Below are 20,399 nucleotides of genomic sequence, written 5' to 3'. Positions count from 1 at the left end.
TAGTCTAGGGTAACCATTTAGACTAAACTGTGGGACCCAGGCATTCTGCGACCCCATAAAAGGCCCCATTCCGGGACGTTCTGTTTAAAGTGAGACCTCATCTTTCTTAGAGGGCATCCTGCTAAGACCCAGGCCTGGTGACCCCTCGGGGCTTGTCATCCGGGGGCTGAGCCTGCAGGAAGGCAAGCAGGTGGGATGCCAGGGGAGGCGAGTGAAGCTTCAGGAGCAGGGGGAGGGAGGGATGAGGGTGAGATAATGAAGTTTCACTGTAATTTGGAGCCTCTGCATTTTCAAGAGAGGTTGTTTCTGAGTTATTTTCACAATGGAACTGGGTATTCTGATCTACCTCACTGCTGCGTGGAATCAAAAATAATAGAGCATGTTGCTATATCATCAACTAGTGGCTTCTCTTTCTGAGCAGTTTTTACCCAGCAATTAAGTGAAATTATGTGACTCAGTATGGGAAGATAATTGCCGGAGAAACTCTTCTGATTGCTTTCTCCCGCACATGCAGCCAGCAACCAAGCAGGAGGATCAGAGAGGAAAATTAACATGGAAGTGCTGCTTCCACCCAAAACCTCAGCTGCTTGCCAATGTGGAGATAAATGAGAGCACGGAAAGGAGAGGAAAAATGAACGGAAACAGAATTCGTTCTCATAATACACTCTAGAGGAGGCAGCAATGTGTGATTGGTTCCATTCTCCAGATGGGGAGAGTGGTCCAAATGGTCTAGAGGGGAAGAGTTGGGGAGCAAGAGAGTGAAGCAGCCAGGGAGTCCCCCACTCCAGCAGTGATGATTTCTCAGGCCCCCTGTGCTGGCAAGCCAGGTCCTCAGGCCCCCAGGCAAAGGTCCAGGGCCCAGTGCACATGTGGCGGTGCATGCCCTGTTCCTGTGCCCTCTCCACTCACTTCAGCCTTGGATCTCCTTCCCCCAGTGACTCCTCCTTCCTCTCTTCCATCCACTCCTTAGACTCTCTCGCCCAGAACTGAGATTTGTCACCACCCAGCCTCTTACCCTCCCCACCCCAGCCAGCCTTCAGCAGCCCAGCTTCCTCCCTGGAAGGAGGGAGAAAGGAATGTGTGGTCACTGGGAGGGTGGGAGGTGCAGAGGGGAAGGGAAGCCAAGCTGGGTGCAGCAGCGAGACAAAGGCATTCTGTGGCCCTTCAAAGGTTCTGTGTATGTACTTGGCCACTCGACTCAGGGGCAGCGCCAACAGTACCACCGATGAGATTTTTAAAAATGGGTTTAGGCCCCCCTCCTCCCCCTTCCTGCCACACCGAGGGGGCCTATGCTGAGGTGTGGTTGATGTAGCCCAGGCTGGGACAGCAGCTTGCAGGAGTAGAGAATTGGTCACTTTTCAAATTTGTGACAGTATTTCTTTTCACACTGTAACTTGATCAGAAATGTTTTCTTTAGAATACAAAGGCAGGTCTTAACTCTTTAGCTTGGCACTCAAGAGCCTCTGCAATCTGATTCCAACCATCTTATCTGAGTTCTCACCACCCACCCCGTCATGCTTTACTCCAACTGGGTTGTTCACTGTTTTGGAAGGTATCTTACACTAGAAATGGCAGCTATTTTGTAGGTTCCTGTCACAGCTCCCTCCTAGGCTAAGCAGACATTACTGGTGGATGAAGGCCATCTCCTGTCGGACCTCATTTGGGGAAGCCACTTTGGACAGCTACTACTGAATGAAATGCCTTAAGGCTCAACTTGAACTGATCTTGAACTTGAATCCCATTTGTTATTCCTACTTTCTGTTTCCCCTCTCACTGCTTTTGCTCATGCTGTCTTCTCTACCAGAATGCCTTTCCTCTACTCTCTCCCTCCTCCTGTCTATCAAAATCCTACCCTGCTCTTAAGGTTCAGCTGGAATGTCAGCTCCTCCATGGAAACTTTCCTAGCTCCCTGTTGAGCTCTCTGCTCCCCTTCTCACTGTCTTTCTGGACTATTGTTGCATGGCGTCTGTACCTCTTGGGAAGTTCTCTTCATATTTGCTGATGGATCAGAGCCCTTTGCCGCCAAATCCTACCTCTCCTTGGTAGCTGAGGCTGTGTCTTGTTCACCTACTTATCCTTTGCAGAACCCAGAATAGTATGGCCCTTTCCAGGAGTTCAGTGTTTGCTTGTGTAATGGATTTGAACCTGAGCATCAATGGAGGTGATTGTTGGGGTTTGAAGGGAAGGCACATCAGCAACCTGAACTGCTGCCCATTGTGCCTGGTGGCCCAGAGCCGTTGACATGTGCTTTCCCTATTCCCAGGGGCAGGAGGAGCCCTATTGCAAACACTGCAATCCCTCTTCCAGCTAGAGTTGGTCAAGAGGCCACTGTGGGAAGCCTGGTCCATTTGTCCTTCCCTCTCTCACCTCACATCCAATATTCACACCATGGCCCCTAAGATTTGAAGGCCTTAATGTGTTGTTTCATCTTCCTTCCACATCTTGACTCCAGTCTCCCTCCTCACTGGCTAAGCAAGGAGCAGGTGTAATTTGGAGATGGGACTTGGGCTAGGAAGCAGCAGTAAACTGGAGAAAGAAAGAGAGAAGGAGAGAGGGAGGGAGGGAGGGAGGTGTTTTACAGATAGCAGATTCTCAAAACTTACCTTATTTCATACTTTGATTGAAGATATTTTAGGACTGTATGACTGCCTGAATCATAAGGGGACTTTCCACTATAAAATAATTAATCCCAGGTTTATTATTACACAGCTTGGTTTAAAGAAGGAATTAAAATCATCCAAAATTAAGTCACCATTACTCTCCCCACACCAAACACTACCAAAAAGACAAAACAAAACAAAAACCCCGTGAGATAACTGGGCCAGGCATGGTGGCTCATGCCTGAAATCCCAACACTTCAGGAGGCCGAGCCAGAAGGATCACTTGAGGTCAGGAGTTCGAGACCCAGCCTGGCCAACATGGTGAAACCCTGTCTCTACTAAAAATACAAAAATTAGCTGGGCATGGTGGTGCATGCTTGTAGTTCCAGCTTCTAGGGAGGCTGAGGCAGGAGGATCACTCAGGAGGTGGAGGTTGCAATTAGCCGAGATTGTGTCACTGTACTCCAGCCTGAGTGACACAGTGAGACTGTATCTCAAACAAAACAAAACAAAACAAAAACTAGCACTGGAGTATGTGAAGCTTAGCCAGAACTTAAGCCATAGTTACTCTTAGAATGAACCCTCGTTGACATTACTGCATTCTGTAGGCTAATCAGCACTGAGCCCAGCAAGGTTGGGAAGCCAAACCTGAGACTACCTGCATGAAGCCAAGAACCCTTGAGAGGGGCTAAAGTGATCTCAGATTGGTATCTGCTGCCCCCAGCCTCCATGAAAAAGCAAAGCAAATGCTCTCTGAAAGAACGTGTCCCGTTTTAGGACTGCCAATTTCCCACAGATTAAAATCTAGCAAATATGAGCTCACAATCGAATATATTACCAAACACAGGAAAAAACAAGTCACTGTGATTGAGAGGCACAGAAACAAAAAGTAGATTTTGACCCCCAAGGATTTAAGAGTTTGGAATTATCAGATACAGAATATAAAATAACTGTAAGAAATGTTGAAAGAATAAGAGATGAGAACACAAAATGAGTGAACAACAAAGACTCATTTGAAATTGCCTTTCAAAAATTTCAATTTCAAAAAGAACCAGATAGAACCTTTAGAAATTAATAATATGACCATTGAAACACAAAAGTAAATGACTAGGTTAAGCAGCAAATAAATATAGTTAAAAAGGAAGTCAGAAAATGGAAAACAAATATGAAATAATTACCTGGGATGTAGCACAGAGAAACAAGGAAGTGGAAAATATGAAAGAGCAGTTAAGTGATATGGAGAATAGAATGAGGATGTCTAACCTGCTTCTAGTCACAGTCTGAGAAAGAGAAAATGGGGAGAATGGAGGAGAGGCCATATTTGAAGAGATAATGGCTTAGAGTTTTTCATAATGATGAAAAGGATGAACCTATAGGTAAAGGACTTTCAAGTCTGATGAAACCCACAACAATCAGTTCTATGTTGTGTTTCAGACTTGTGATGAAACCCACAACAGCAAACACAAGAAGAAGAAACTAAAAGGAGGCAGAGAACAAAGATAGGGCATCTATAAAGGAATGATGATATAAGCAGCAGACTTCTCAACAGCAATCATGGAAGCCAGATAGCAGTGGAATAACATCTTAAAAGTGCAGAGCAAAAATAATTATCAGCCTAGAATTGTGTACATAGCCAAACTACCTTTCAAGGATAGGATTGTATTAGTTTTCTATTGCTGCATAACAAATGATCACAGACCCAGCAGCTTAAAGCAACACACATTTATTATGTCATGGTTTCTTTAGCTCAGAGGTCTGGCAGCACAGCTTAGCTGAATTTTCTGCTTCAGCGTCATACCGAGCTACAGTCTAGGTGCTGGCTAAGGTTGTGGTCTGATAAGAGAATTGAGTGGGGAAAGATCTGCCTCCAGACTCCCTCAGGTTGCTGGCAGTGTTCATCTCCTTGTGGCAGAAGAACTGAGGTTCCCATCTTCTTGCTGGCTTCTGGCCAGGGGCAGCTGTCAGCTGCTAGAGGCTTCCCACAATTCCTTTTCCTGTGCTCCTCTCCGTAGCCTGTCTCATGACATAGCAGCTTGCTTTTTCAAGCCAGCAAGGGAGAAAATTCTCAAGCTCCAGCCTGCAAGATTGAGTCTTATATGATAAAACATCATCATCTGAGAGCTGTCCTTTTGCCACTTTTGCCACATTCTGTTGGTTAGAAGTATGTTGCAGCTCCTGCCAGTATTCAAAGGAAAGAGATTACTCAAAGCCTTGAACACTAGAAGGCTGGAATGACTGGGGATCGCCGTAGGGTCTCTTGCCACAAAGGTGAAATGAAAACATTTCCAAATAAACAGAAACAGAGTTTCTAACTAACAGATCTTTATTAAAGAAAATTTTGAAAGATGTTCTTTAGGAATAAAGAAAATGGCTTGAAGGATGACTAACGTTGAAAAACAATGGTGAACAAATCAGTACATATGTTGTAAATTCATTATCTATTGCTGCATAGCAAATTACTTCCAAACTCAGCAGCCTAAAACAGCAAACGTTTGATATTTCACACAGTTTCTGAGGGTATGGAATCAGGGAGAATCTTCAGTGGGTGGTTCTGGCTCAAGGTCTTTCATGAAGCCGGAAGATCTGTTTCCAAGCTCACTTATGTGGTTCATGGCAGGCTGTATTTCTTAGCAGGCTTTTGGAGTGAGGCCACCACATGGGCCTCTCCACAGGGGTGCCTGAATATCCTTAAGACATGACAGCTAGCTTGACTCAGAACAAGCAATCTGAGAGGGGGGAAGAGAGAGAGAGAGAGAGAGAGAGCCAGCGAGCAAGAGGCTGTGTTGCTTTTTATAACCTCGTATTGAAAGTGACATACCATTACTTCTGCCATATTTTACTGATCATAGAGACCAACCCTGGTGCAGTATGGGAGGGGACTGTACAAGGATCTGAATATCAGGAGATACTGGGAGCTGTCTTGCAGGCTGGCTACTACCCACATGGGTGAATCCAAACAAACATAGTTTTCATGAAGTACAAATATTAGTATCTATTTTATAGAATTTTAAAAAGAACTGAAATATTCTCCAATAATTACATATGTATCAGGAAGGGGATGATTTGTATTTTTGTATTTTCAAGGAGGGTATTCTCCCAAATAACTATTATAGGTATTAACTCTGATTTTTTTAGTTTTTTTTTACATTGAATACACATGGAAAAATTACAAAGATAACCACTAAAAGATTAAAATAGTTTCTATAATTTCTAAACCAGTAGAGGGAGAAAAGGAATAAGAAAAGAAAAATAACTAGGCTAGGGGCAGTGGCTCATGCCTATAATCCCAGCACTTTGGGAGGCCAAGGCGGGCAGATCACCTGAGCCCAGGAGTTCGAGACCAGCCTACGTAACGTAGTGAGACCGCTCTCCAAAAAAATAAAAATAACTAATCCAAAAAAAAGAAAGGGCAAGGAAAGAAAAAGAAACAAGCACATTCCTGTAGGGAAAAAACAGATGGCAGAAAGCAGACCAACTATATCAGTAGTCACAATAAGTAACTTAAATGGGGTAAACTTGACAATTAATACAGAAAGCCTGACAATACAGAATTCTTCAAAAATCCAGCTCTTTGCTGTTTGTAAGATGCACACACAATACATAAGGACACAGAAAGGTAGAGAGTAACATAGAATTTAAGACAGGGAGGATCACTACATAATTCTAAAAGACCCAACTCACAGGACAATAACAGTTTTAAACTATCTGTTAGAATATTCTAAGAGACATGTTATCGCCAGCTTCAGGTCTGTTCTGCCTACGCTCAATAAATCTCAGTAAATCAATCACTGTGACACAGATTTTGCAAAGGAGAAAAGATTATTCAGAAGGCCACCAGGCAGGGAGGCAGGAGAACAGCTCTCAAATCCACCTCCCCAAAGATAAGGCTTAGGGATATTTACTGTTAAGGGAAGTGTGGTGGTCTGAGGCATAGGGAAAGGGGATTGGCAGTGGGGAAAAATGAAATGGCCGATTCTGAGCAAGCGTAGTCAGGGTTCGTGGCATTCCATAGGACATATATACAGGAAATGGTGGCGTTAGTGTGACCCGAGGGTGGAGTTTTTAGCTCTCTGATGTCAAAAGGCTACCTTTCGGGGCACTTGTGCACGCCCGGTTGAAGAGTGGGTGGTCTCATCCTGTTTGAACTGGACAGGAGCTAGCCCAAATTCCTGAAAAACAACTGAAGTAACCATTACCAGGGTGGCCTATGAGTGTTATCTATAAAGTAACCAGTGAAGGTTAAGTTTCAGCATGCAGTGGCGAGGCCTTCGGCTACCACGGCCTTCAGCTTCAAGGAAAAAGGAAAAAATAAAATAAAATAATAAAAAGCAAGTGACCAAAAGCAAGCAGTGCAGGCAGACCGGATCAGATTAACCTCTCGGTTTCAAATATGGGGATACACTTATAAATCCTTCCACTTAGTGGTAGATTTTAAAGCGCCAATCTTGATTTTTGGTAGGATAAACAGTCAAAAAAAAACAAAAAGAAATTTAAACACAGTCGATAATCTTAATTTATAGGCATATAGAACTTTCTTCCCAACCATGAAGTAATTAACAATTTTCCGAGCATATACAGAATATAATTCTTTTAATAACTGACCATATACTAGGTCATAAAGCAAGTCTCAATACGTTTCAAAGCATCTGTACATCGTACAGACCATGTTTTCTGACCTTGGTGCACTTAAGTTAGTCAATAACAAAAACAAATAAAAATCACTATATATTTGGATATTTAAAACACATATTTCTTAATGCATAGGTAAAGTAAGAAATTGTAATGGAGGTTTAAAGTATACTGAGAACTAAACAACAATCCAACTATGATGGAATACTTTCACCCCATTATAGAAGCTTTGAAGTGTGGTTTTTGATTATTGTTTAGTTCTTAGTATTATACTTTAAAAGCACTTAGAGGGAACGTTACAGTCTTAAATGCTTATATTGGAAAATAAGAAAAGCTAAATATTAATGAACTAGGTATCCAACATAACAAGATAAACATAAAAAAGAACAATAGAAGAAACCCAAAGATTGTATAGGGCAGAATTAAGAAAATTTTAAAACATACAATAAAAAGGATTAATAAAACCAAGAGTTGGTGTCTTCATAAAAACTATTAGCATTGTTAAACCTCTGGTGAAACTGACCAAGAAGAAAGGGAGTTGTCACAAGTAACATTAGGAATGAAAAAAATGGGCATAACTTTATGGCAAAATATTTGAAAGCAGAAAAGGGAAAATTCCTTTAAAAATTATAACTCCCAAAATTTATTAAAGAAGAAATAGATATTTGGAGAGTGCCATAACCATTAATTAATTGAATGGGCCATTTAAGATATTCCCACAAAGAAAGTCCCAAGCCCGGATGGTTTTACAGGTTAGTTCCACCAAACACTCAAAGAACAGATTATTCAAATCTGCAAACTCTTCCAGGGAACTAGCAGGAGAGTGGATACTTGTTCTGTGAGGCCAGTACTGCCATCCCCAAACCAGGCAAGGTTAATACAATAGAATAAAAACTGCAGCCCAAACTCACTCATGCACATAGATGCAAAAATCCTAAACAAAATGTCAGTAAGCCAAATCCATCTGTTTATTAAAACAGAAAAAACACTGGTTTCATCTCAGAAATGCAGGGATGATTTAACACTTGATAATCCATACATACAATTTACTTCACTGGTAGATTTAAGGACAAAAACCATAGAAATAGAACACTCGTTCATAATTAACATGAAACAGAAACATCTTGGAAACCAGGATTAGAGTTTAAACTCCATTAGATTAGACTCCATTAGATTAAACTAACTCTAACTCCATTAGATTAAACTCCATTTAAAATCAGTAGTAAGACTGTGTGTGAGTGTGCACATGTTGTGTGCATGTGTGTTTGCTATTGTTTTTATTCTGCATTTCACTGGAATTCCTAGCCGGTACACTAAGACAAGAAATAGAAATAACCACAGTGAGATACCATCTCACACCAGTTAGAATGGCGGTCATTAAAAAGTCAGGAAACAACAAGTGCTGGAGAGGATGTGGAGAAATAGGACGCTTTTACACTGTTGGTGGGACTGTAAACTATTTCAACCATTGTGGAAGTCAGTGTGGTGATTCTTCAGGGATCTAGAACTAGAAATACCATTTGACCCACCCAGCCATCTCCATTACTGGGTATATACCCAAAGGATTATAAATCATGCTGCTATAAAGACACATGCACACGTATGTTTATTGTGGCACTATTCACAATAGCAAAGACTTGGAACCAACCCAGATGTCCAGCAATGATAGACTGGATTAAGAAAATGTGGCACATATACACCATGGAATACTATGCAGCCATAAAAATGGCTTTCTAATTCTCACACTGTTTATGTTATGAGTTCATGTCCTTTGTAGGAACATGGATGAAGCTGGAAACCATCATTCTCAGCAAACTATTGCAAGGACAAAACACCAAACACCACATGTTCTCACTCATAGGTGGAAATTGAACAATGAGAACACATGGACACAGGAAGGGGAACATCACACACCGGGGCCTGTTGTGGGGTGGGGGGAGGGGGGAGGGATAGCATTAGGAGATATATCTAATGTTAAATGATGAGTTAATGGGTGCAGCACACCAACATGGCACATGTATACATATGTAACAAACCTGCACATTGCACACATGTACCCTAAAACTTAAAAGTATAATAAAATAAAATAAAATAAAAACTATAATTTTCTAAAAAAAAAAGAAATAGAAATAAACAGTGTGAGAATTAGAAAGAAGGAACATATCATTTAAAGATGATATATCTACAGAGAAAACCCAAAGGCATCTCTAGGTAAGTTATTACAAATAATTTGAGAGTTTAACAAGATTATTAGATTTAAGATCAATATGTAAAAATCAGTTGCTTTTCTCTCTACCGGCAAAGATTATAAAACACACACAAAGTGACATTGAAAGCAGCAATAAAAATGATAAGGCACTTAGGAATGAATCTAACAGAAAGTGCGCAACACCTGTATGAAAGCATTTATAGAACTTTATTGAAAAGGACCTAAACAAATCAAAAGATTTATTTATAGAGAGGAGACTCAAGATCAGAAATATGTCATTTCTCCCCAGGTTGTTCTATAGATAGGTCCATTGCAGTTCCCATGAAAATCCTAACAGTTTTAGATGAATTTGAAAAGCTAATTCTGAAATTTGAGAGCAAAAAACCAAGAATAATGAAGACATTCCTGAAGAAAGAGGAAGAGAGGGAAGAGGAGAAAAAAGATGGGAGCTTCTCTTACCACGTGGCAAGATTACTATGAAGCTATCATAATTGAAACAGCGATTTTAATGCAGTACAGACAAATTGACCAGTAGACCCAAAGAGATAGCCCAGAAACTGATGCACACCAAATAGAAATCAGATACGTGACAAAGGTGGTATAGCCCATCATGAGCAAAAGGGGAGGCAGTCTGCCACTGGAACCAGGTTACAGTACAAGTTATCAGTATGGGAAAAAGTAAAACTAGACTCCTACCTCACACCATACACAAACATCAGTTTTGGATGTCAAATGTAAATGTAAAAGACAAAACTTTAGGGTTTTTAGATGAAAACTCTGACCTCAGGGTGAGAAAGGATGTCTTAAGACACAAAAATCACAGCATTCAAGTATGTTAGAATTAAGAAATTCTGTTCAAAAGAAGACGATTTTTAAAAATGAAAAAATAAGCCACAAACTGGATATTTGCCATACTTAATGACAAAGGTTTAGTATTCAGAATAAGAAATTAACAGCAATAATTATGTCAACTCACTTGAAAAACATATCATTGATGAAGAGACAGGAATGACAAACATGGAGAAAAAAGTCCATTTCTATTACAGTGTAATCACATTATAGCCATCTTTTACCTCTAGATTGGCAAAAATGAAAATATCTGACAACAGAAAATATCCACAACAGGTTGGAGAGTAATGGGGACAGTGATATGCAGCTGGTGAGATATTATCATGGAGATGACCACTGTGGAAAACAATTTTAAATCATTGTGTAAAGTGGACAGTTTGCATACTATACAACCCAATGAATGATTTCAGTCCTAGGCTCATGTCTAGAACATAACCGTTCAAACTGCCGAGTGTGACCCATTAAGGAGCCTGGAAATGTTTTTTGTAAAGAAACAGAATAAAATAGAAAATAAACTATCTCATTCATACTAAGTATTATTTTGTGATAATTGCTTCTGGTATACATGAATATATGTTATGCTGGGTTGCAATGTAAAATGTATTTCTTATGGGAGTGGTGATCAAAGAATCGAGAAACTGTTTCCTCAGAATTCTTGCATGTGTGCCCTGGGCAGTATACACAAATATGTCCACAACTCCATTGTTTGTGATAGCATAAAATTGAGGGAAAAAAACAGACATCCATTGGCAGGAGACTAGAGCAATACGTGATCATTTACCTGCACAATGGAATATTACACCACGCTGAAAATGAATGCACTATAGCTAAATGTAATAATAAGTCAGTGAACCACAGAAGCATAATGTTGAACAGAAAAAGCAAGTTTCAAAAGACTATAAACATGATATCATAATTATAAAGTTCAAAAAAGCTGCACTAAACAACATAATATTTAGATATATGTATGTGTTAAATATATTTTTAAAACAAAGAGCAAGGTAAGTATCCATACAGTGGAATATTATTCAGCCATAAAGAGAAATAAAATACGAATACATGCTACAATGTAGATGAACCCTGACAACATTATGCTAACTTGAAAGCCAGACACAGAAGTCCATGTATTTTATTATTTCATTTATGTGAAATGTCCAGAATGGGCAAACCCATTGAGACAAAAAGTAGATGAATGGTTTCAGGGTTGAAGGGAAGGGGAGTCGGGGGTGACTGCCGATGGATACAAGTTTCTTCTTGGGATGATGAAATGTCTTGGAACCTGAGAGTGGTGATGAATGCACAACTTTGTGAATGTTCTAAAAACCACTGAATTGTACAGTTTAAAATGGCAAACTTCCTGATGTGTGAATTGTATATTTTAAATTGTGGAAAGAACACTTACTATGAGATCTACCCTCTTAACATATCTTGAAGTGTGCAATTCAATATTGTTAATTATGCTGTACAATGTTATACAGCAGATCTCTAGCACTTACTCATTTTGCATAACTGAAATTTTATGTCTGTTGATTGGCAGCTTTTTAAAAGAAGAGCAAGGGAATGATTAAAAATACATATTTTCAGCCGGGCGTGGTGGCTCACGCCTGTTAGTTCCAGCGCTTTGGGAGGCCAAGGCGGGTGGATCACCTAAGGTCAGAGTTTGAGCCTGACCAACATGGTGAAACCCCATCTCTACTAAAAATACAAAAAATTAGCTGGGTATGGTGGTGCATGCCTGTAATCCCAACTCCTTGGGAGGCAGAGGCAGGAGAATCGTTTGAACCTGGGAGGTGGAAGTTGCAGTGAGCCGAGATTGCACCGTTGCATTCTAGCCTGGGCGACAGAGGGAGACTCAGTCTCAAAATAAATAAATATATATATATATATATATTTTGGGGGATACTGGCCACCTCTGGGAGAGAGGCAGGGGGATGGGGTGGAGGGAAATAGAGGTCACTGCAGCAGTCTTTGTAAAGCTCTATTTCCTAAGCTGCTGGTTTATAGGTGTTTCTATTAGTACTATGCCTCATTATATGTGTATGTTACATATATTTTTATACATATAAAATACAGTATAGCATTCAAGGAAAATACAAGTGTGAAATGAGGTAGCATTAAAAGCAAATTACCGCTTTTTGATAAAGGCTTTTTGAATCAAGGTTTGGGCCTTGACGTGGCTGTGGATGCGGTCGTTCTGACCCCTGGTGGCCGAGAGGTGAAGTGCAGTGGCGGCTGCTTGCTCAAGGGAAGGTAGTGACCGTGCTGGGGGCGATCAGGGTCCCGGACTGGACGGATGTCCAGGGGTTCAGGCCACTGCCGGTTTCACCCCACATGGAAAACAGCACCCAGCCTTGGGCTTTCCTGGTTCAGGAAAAGCCTGTCTCCTCTCTGGCTCTTAACCGTGCTCCTTTAAGCCCAGGAGTGAGATGTGTGTCCTGCCATTGAAATCTATCCCTGGGTGCCACCTCTTGGCCCTGCCTCCTGCTTCCACCAGGATAGCCCACCTGGGGCCATCCACCCAGAGACCAGGACTGATGAGCTCCTGAGCAGAGACCTCATCCTCTGGGGTAGCAGAGGCTGGGGTGCTGAGGCTCATGGAACCAGCCTTCAAACTCCTTTTGTTGAATCAAACCACCTTTCTGGAGGATTCTGAACCAAAGCCTGTGGGAAGAGCTGACTTGGGGACTTTTGAGGTGGGATGTGAGGGGTACCTGAAGGAGGGCTGTCAGTGCTTCAGGGCCCAGGAAACCACAAGTCTCCTCCCCACCCAGCTGGCTAGACTAGAGGGACATTGGTTTACTAATCTCATTTAATCTGATATTAAGAGACATTTCTGACAGGGGTATTGGCTGTCAGAATGAACTAGAGATGGCCACAGAAGGCCTTAATGAACTAGAGATGGCCACAGAAGGGTGGCCTGGAGAGAAGGACACAGATGAGATCACCAAAGTCACGTCCCAGAGGCAGCATGGTGGAAGAGTTACTATGCTGGGTTAGGATCCTAGGCCCTGCTACTCGCTCTGGTGCATGTGAGCCTTGTTAAGCTTCAGGTTCTCGGCCTGCGTTAGTTGTAGTGCTTGCTAATTGTACTAACTCAATTGTGCCAGTTGAATTAATACACGCAGAGCATTCTCTAAGAGTCCAAGAAATGTCAACTGGTGGTGGCTCACGCCTGTAATCCCAGCCCTTTGGGAGGCTGAGGCAGGTGGACCACTTGAGGTCAAGAGTTTGAGGCCAGCCTGGCCAACATGATGAAACCCTGTCTCTACTAAAAATACAAAAATTAGCCGGGAGTGATGGCACACGCCTCTAATGCCAGCTACTCAGGAGGCTGAGGCAGGAGAATCGCTTGAACCCGGGAGGCGGAGGTTGCAGTGAGCCAAGATCATGCCGCTGCACTCCAGCCTGGGTAAGATAGCGAAACTCTGTCTCAAAAAAAAAAAAAAAAAGTCAACTGCTTGTGCTTAGGTTGTTTGAACCCTCACCAAGTCATGAGCGCAGAGTAAAGCTGGGGATTTGGCTTGGCCCCTGGTCAGGCTGATGCTTGGAGCTGATGGATGGAGGCTTCTTAGCCAGAGAATCATTTTCTTCTCCCTCTGTCCCCAGACGCCATGGAGTTGGTGCTGGTCTTCCTCTGCAGCCTGCTGGCCCCCACGGTCCTGGCCAGTGGTAAGTACCCCTCTGGGACCTGGCTGTGACAAGATGGCAACCCTGTCCAGCCCTCTCTGCTGGAAGCTTCTGGGCCCCTTGGGACATTAGGGCTAGGGGATTCTCAGGTTCTTCATGTCTAGTCAGGGGCCTCTCCAGTCAGCAGAGAAAGTCGTGGAGGTGGCAGCTATTTATTCACAGACCTCAACACAGCCTGCCCCTTTGCCCCCTAAGGGTCTGGCAAGGCGTGGTTTTTAAGCCCCGCAAGCTCACTGGGCCTCTGGACTTGTGGCCTGAACCCTGGAAGTCAGACCTGCACGTCAGTCTCTAGACCGTATTAGCCAGTGCTGGCCTCATGCAAGTCATATGTCCTTCCCTGGTCCCAGTTTCTCTGTATGTCACAAGAGGAAAACTGACCCTGCCTTCTGGGGATGATGTAAGAATAAAAAGGGGCAATGAATGTGGGTGTTGCATGACTCAGAGCCTCATTGAGGCTTGATGCCTTCACTGACCTCGGCCCTCAGGGTTCCCCTAACCCTCTAACTGGCAGGCCTGCCCTACCGTGCACCTCTAGGCATCTCTGCTTAATGGGCTCCTCCGGAATCCCTTTGTGGAGACTGAGGTCTGTGAGGCAAGGTAAGATATTTGGGAACAGATTGTGTAGCTTTCTTTCTCTTGACCGACTGTTTGTTTTTACAGCAGCTGAGAAGGAGAAGGAAATGGACCCTTTTCATTATGGTGAGCGATGGCAACCCTGGGTGCAGGGGTCGGGGGAATGCAGCCCTGCCTGGCAGGAGGGATGGGGGGAACAGACACCCTCTCCCTGGCCCCTTCTTCTCTCACCCTTGCTTCCTTTGGCAGATTACCAGACCCTGAGGATTGGGGGACTGGTGTTCGCTGTGGTCCTCTTCTCGGTTGGGATCCTCCTTATCCTAAGTAAGTTTGTTCTTTTGCTCACTCTGTAAGAGCAATGACTGAAGCTGCTAAGCAGGTGGGGACAGTGTGAGAGCCTGGCTGGTCCCTCTCCTGGAGAGGAAAGGAGGCTGCCTGCCCTCCATGTTATCTTCACAACCCGGTAGAGTGCTGGGCACATAGTAAGTGCTCAGTAAAACAGTGAAGCGGGAACAAAGAAAATGTCATATGACAGTGAGCGTAGATAGGAACGAGCAGGGTGGCTTCCCAGTGCTGTGTCTATAGGGCATGAATGGGGCAGTCATGGAGGAAGGAGACAGGTGCTGCCCTAGTGTGCGAGGGATGTGCCCCTGAGTTTGTTGTTCCCACATGAGCCTGATCTGCACAGATCCCTCTTTACTCACATGATCAAGAGGGCTGTAGGGTTGTAGCCATTCCAGCTATAGAATGTATTTCCTTTGCCCCAGAAGAAGCTACCCCATCCGAGGGCCACTGTGTGCAGCTGTGCAAATTGTCCCAGGTCTAGGGGGTGCCATTTACATAGTCCCACAACCTGCACAGACCCTTGGCCCTGCTGTGGCCAAGCCAGGAGCATGACCTTGGATGGTTTCTTTGCTTTTCAGGTCGCAGGTGCAAGTGCAGTTTCAATCAGAAGCCCCGGTAAGGATGCTGTGGCAGTGGACATGGGGGGGTGACACTAGGTGGGACAGGAAAGGACCCCTGGTGTGTGACCCCCAAATGGGCATTCTTTTGGATTCTTGTCTCAGAGGCAGAACATGTGTGTTGGGGCATAGGGCTGGAAGTTTGAGGACTGCCAGGTAGACTCTGGGGCAAAGGAGAGGTCAGAACATTGAAGGTCAGCCCATCCTGTCTCTTCTGATATATGTGGGGGAGGGGAAGTGGACAAGAAAGTACTGGAACCTTTTCTGGAGGCCCTTGGGACAGCTGAGCTTGGGAGAAGGGAAGCAGAGGGCTTCCTGGCCTCTCTTGATGCCCAGGTCCTCTCTAGGGGACCTGTGACACAGTCCCCACTTGTCACCTGTTCATGAGGCTCTTTGAGCTGAATAGACACTTGGACCTTCTTTCTACTCCCACATAGAGGTCATACCCCATTAATTTACTACAATAGCCAAGGGTAGCTTGGACCCCAGCAGTCCAAAGCCTGTGGCAGGACACACCCAAGCCCCCATGTGGTCCTAGCCTCCCTTGAAGGGCACCTGTAAGTTCCTTCCGAGTCTGACCCTTCAGTCCAGACCTTTCCCTCTGCCCCATGCACCCTACAGCAGAGTGAGCTCCAGCCCCTCAGGGCACTGGAGGAGCCTGACCGCAGGCAGCTGTGCCCCAGTGAGGAGCAGAGCGATGCTCTCTGGGTCTGCCCTGGAGATCTCTGATGGGGCTGTGTGTCTTTTTCTCCTGCAGGGCTCCAGGAGACGAGGAAGCCCAGGTGGAGAACCTCATCACCGCCAATGGTAACTGTCCGTGACCACCTGCCCAGGTGGAAAAGAGGGAACAGAGAGACCCCTCTGTGGCTCAGGAAGGGACTGTTGCCTGGTGCATGGCCTCGCTACGGCCAGCCAGACATGCTCCTGCAGTGCCAGGAGAGTGGGTCTCCAGGGCCTCTGCAGCATTGCCCCCTCACTCCACCAAACAGGCTACTACTAGTGTCACCTGCTATTTACAGAGCATCTGCTTGTGCCAGGCACAGACCCCATATCATTTAATGTGCACACAGCCCTGTGAGATAGGCATCACTGTCCCCATTTTGTAACCGAGGGACTGAGAGAGGTTACCAGGTTCCTGCAAGCAGCAAGTAGCAGGGCCAGGATTGAACCCAGATCGTTCTGACTTGAAATCCCATGCCTGTCACCTCTTTGCTCCCCCAGAGTCAGGCAGAGACACAGTTGCTGTTGGGGGTGGCCCACGGGGGCGAGGAGTCTATACACTATAATCCATTCTGGTTTTCTTTCCAGCAACAGAGCCCCAGAAAGCAGAGAACTGAAGTGCAGCCATCAGGTGGAAGGTGAGATGCTCACTGCCTGGATTGGCCCCTGTCGCCATCACCGTCTGCATCAGGGCCTGGACAGGGGTTCAGGCGGGAAGGATGGGGCTAGCTTTTGCAGTGGGCACAGCTTTTATTATGGGCCCTGCCCTGAGGAGCCTTCAGGAGTCTGAAAGGGGCTGTGAGAGAGACCAGGACCAGAAACACCCAAGGTGTCGCACACACATGCATGCCAACACCAGGAAATGGGGCTTCCACACAGCCCACTGGTCGAGTACATAGGGCGTCATCCCAGGTGCAACATGGGGAGAATTAGAGTTAGCAAAATGCTCCTAATCTCAAAGTGGCATAAAGATAATGGCTTTCCGTGGTGACTCAGAAAGTACTTTAGGGCCACTTCTTTTTTTTAAACACCTTATTATGAAACTGCCCAACCTTACCCAAAAGTAGAGCAAATAGTATATGATCCTTCCCTCTCCACATTTAGGGGCACTGATTTTAGTATCTGTTTCCATTTTTCATCGTAGTGGGCACAGGAGAGTAGTAACTGGCAAATGCTGTACAGTTTTCAGAGTGCAGCCACACACACAGACTCACTCGAGTCTGCCAGAAAAAGAGGATGGGACAGGTGGGGTTTAGCCCATTTTATAGGTGAAACCAAGGTCAGAGGGAGTAGCCCCGTGGAGAGTGACAGCCGGACTGTGAACTCAGGCCTTTGTGGCTGTGGTTCAGCGCCACTGCTCCCCTCTGTCCTGTGCGTCTTGCTTTATGACATGCCCTGGAATATCCTAAGGGAAAAGTTTTGTCTTTTGTCAGCTCACTTCTGCCTTTTTTTTCCCCCCATACAAATAAGGCATTATAGAAAGGTATATAAGTTTATCTTAGATTGTAAGTTAATAGAGGTTTCTGGATGATGAAGTGCCCGATGCACCAGCTTCGACTGTGCGTGACAATATCGTGTGCCTGTGTAGCATTTAAATTCTTTCCTAAGTGCTTTTGCATCCTCATAGCAGCCCGTGATGGGCAGAGCAGAGCTCATTACTCCCATCTTCTGGATGGGGCTCTTGAAGGCAAGTGATCACCTAAGTGCGAATGGACGAAGATTCCGATCTAGGAGGCAGGTGCCCTTCCTGGTAGCTTGGTGTTCTGTCTATTTCATCACAGACTGAGACTCTGGGAAGGCTCAGAGGAGGCAGCCTGGAAATGAAATGTCTTTTCGTTTTTTTTCCCAAATTAGTTCTTTCTCAGAAACCTTTTATCCTAAGGCTCAGGACTGTGAACAACCATTGGGGAGGTCCTGGGTTTCACAATTTCCTTTCCATGTCTGCCAGGCTCCAGGCCACCTGGGAGAGGCTTCCTCTGAGGTTCACCCCTCCCCTGTGTCTTCGTCTCCTTTCTCTGCGTCTCAGACAAGGCTGTCATACCGGGAATTTCAGTGGGCAGGTGCTCAAGGAAGGGAGAGAAGCAGATAAGGATACCAGAGGCTAGCTAAAGTGTTTTTAATTTAAATTATCCTCCTCCTCAGCCTCTGGAACCTGAAGGCCGCTGCTTGAACCTTTGGTTGCAAATGTCGATGCTTAAGAAAACCGGCCACTTCAGCAACAGCCCTTTCCCCAGGAGAAGCCAAGAACTTGTGTGTCCCCTGCCCTATCCCCTCTAACACCATTCCTCCACCTGATGATGCAACTAACACTTGCCTCCCCACTGCAGCCTGCGGTCCTGCCCACCTCCTGTGATGTGTGTGTGTGTGTGTGTGTGTGTGAGTGTGTGTGTTTGCTAACTGTGGTCTTTGTGGCTACTTGTTCGTGGATGGTATTGTGTTTGTTAGTGAACTGTGGACTCGCTTTCCCAGGCAGGGGCTGAGCCATGTGGCCATCTGCTCCTCCCTGCCCCCGTGGCCCTCCATCACCTTCTGCTCCTAGGAGGCTGCTTGTTGCCCGAGACCAGCCCCCTCCCCTGATTTAGGGATGCATAGGGTAAGAGCACGGGCAGTGGTCTTCAATCGTCTTGAGACCTGGGAAGGTTTGCAGCACTCTGTCATCATTCTTCATGGACTCCTTTCACTCCTTTAACAAAAACCTTGCTTCCTTATCCCACCTGATCGCAGTCTGAAGATCTCTTAGCAATTGGAGATACAAAGCAAGGAGCTGGTGAGCACAGCGTTGACTTCAGGCAGGCTATGCCCTTCCATGGTTAATTTCTTCCTGGGGGCTTCCACGAGGAGTCCCCATCTGCCCCGCCCCTTCATAGAGCGCCCGGGGATTCCAGGCCCAGGGCTTCTACTCTGCCCCTGGGGAATGTGTCCCCTGCATATCTTCTCAGCAATAACCCCGTGGGCTCTGGGACCCTACCCCTTCCAACCTTCCCTGCTTCTGAGACTTCAATCTACAGCCCAGCTCATCCAGACGCAGACTCCAGTCCCTGCAATTGGGTCTCTGGCAGGCAATAGCTGAAGGACTCCTGTTCCGCTGGGGCCAGCACACTGGGATAGATGGAGGGAGAGTAGAGGCCTTTGCTTCTCTGCCCACGTCCCCTTGGATGGGCAGCAGAGACAACTCCCACATCCTTTGCTCTGCCTGTCGTCGGTGGTCAGAGCGGTGAGCGAGGTGGGTTGGAGACTCAGCAGCCTCCGTGCAGCCCTTGGGAACAGTGAGAGGTTGAAGGTCATAACGAGAGTGGGAACTCAACCCAGATCCCGCCCCTCCTGTCCTCTGTGTTCCCGTGGAAACCAACCAAACCATGCGCTGTGACCCATTGCTGTTCTCTGTATCGTGATCTATCCTCTCAACAACGACAGAAAAAAGGAATAAAATATCCTTTGTTTCCTAGTGGCTCAGAGGTGCTTTCCTTTATGTGAAAGAACTTGAGTGTTTGTAGGGTCTGTGGAACTTAAAGGGCTAGAGGGAGGAGGAAGGAGTGGAGAGCCAGCCAGGTAGGCACAGAGCCCCTTCAGCTGCTGTCACTGTTGCCTCCTCCCCACTTCTCTTCCCTCACTTTCCTTTTCTTCCTTCACTTTCCTCCCCTCCTGCTCAGCCCTTCATCCTGCACCTTCCTGCCATTTCTATTCCTCCCTCCCTCTCTCCCGCCGTCCCAGGCCACTGGGCTCAAGCCACATCCCATAGCAGGACCTGTACATTGCACACTGTCTTGGAGCAAAAAAGGAGTCACAATGGCTTCTCCAAGTACTCAGTGGCCTAGAGTAAAACATCCTAACATTTCTCTTTGGTCAGTTCTGGGGCCACTACCTAAGGACTTGAAAAGGGAGCCAAGGGTGGTGACTCACACCTGTAATTCCAGCAACTTGGGAGCCTGAAGCAGAATTGCTTGAGGCCAGGAGTTCAAGACCAGTTGGGCAACATGGTGAAATCTTAGCTGGGCATGGTGGCACGCACCTGTGGTCACAGCTACTCAGCAGGCTGAGGCAGGAGGATTGCTTGAGCCCTGGAGTTCCAGGTTGCAGTGAACCGTGATTGCACCACTGCACTCCAGCCTGGGCAACAGAATGAGACCTTGTCTCTAAAAAGAAAAAAGGAAGGAAGGGATCAAGGGAGTG

At 45.4% G+C, this 20,399-nt stretch overlaps 1 protein-coding gene across 2 annotated transcripts in view; it reads left to right on the top strand.

Annotated features, from left to right (window-relative positions):
* FXYD6 (FXYD domain containing ion transport regulator 6) overlaps positions 1 to 19,677 on the top strand; it is a 39,577-nt gene extending 19,900 nt beyond the window's left edge. Inside the window, exons 2-8 of one of the 2 annotated variants that reach the window (XM_055273299.2) lie at positions 13,894 to 13,956; positions 14,638 to 14,673; positions 14,797 to 14,871; positions 15,471 to 15,507; positions 16,267 to 16,316; positions 16,818 to 16,867; positions 18,372 to 19,677. In XM_055273299.2, the coding sequence (XP_055129274.1) occupies positions 13,899 to 13,956; positions 14,638 to 14,673; positions 14,797 to 14,871; positions 15,471 to 15,507; positions 16,267 to 16,316; positions 16,818 to 16,846 (285 nt within the window). In that variant the 5' untranslated portion in view covers positions 13,894 to 13,898 and the 3' untranslated portion in view covers positions 16,847 to 16,867; positions 18,372 to 19,677. Of the gene's footprint in view, positions 1 to 13,893; positions 13,957 to 14,634; positions 14,674 to 14,796; positions 14,872 to 15,470; positions 15,508 to 16,266; positions 16,317 to 16,817; positions 16,868 to 18,371 lie in introns of both variants that reach the window. The other variant, XM_055273298.2, reaches the window with a different exon arrangement.
* The last annotated feature ends 722 nt before the right edge of the window (positions 19,678 to 20,399 follow it).

Source organism: Symphalangus syndactylus, chromosome 3 (assembly GCF_028878055.3).
Source record: "Symphalangus syndactylus isolate Jambi chromosome 3, NHGRI_mSymSyn1-v2.1_pri, whole genome shotgun sequence".
In the NCBI taxonomy this organism is placed as follows: Eukaryota; Metazoa; Chordata; class Mammalia; order Primates; family Hylobatidae; genus Symphalangus; species Symphalangus syndactylus.
This window is presented reverse-complemented; position numbering and strand designations above follow the sequence as displayed.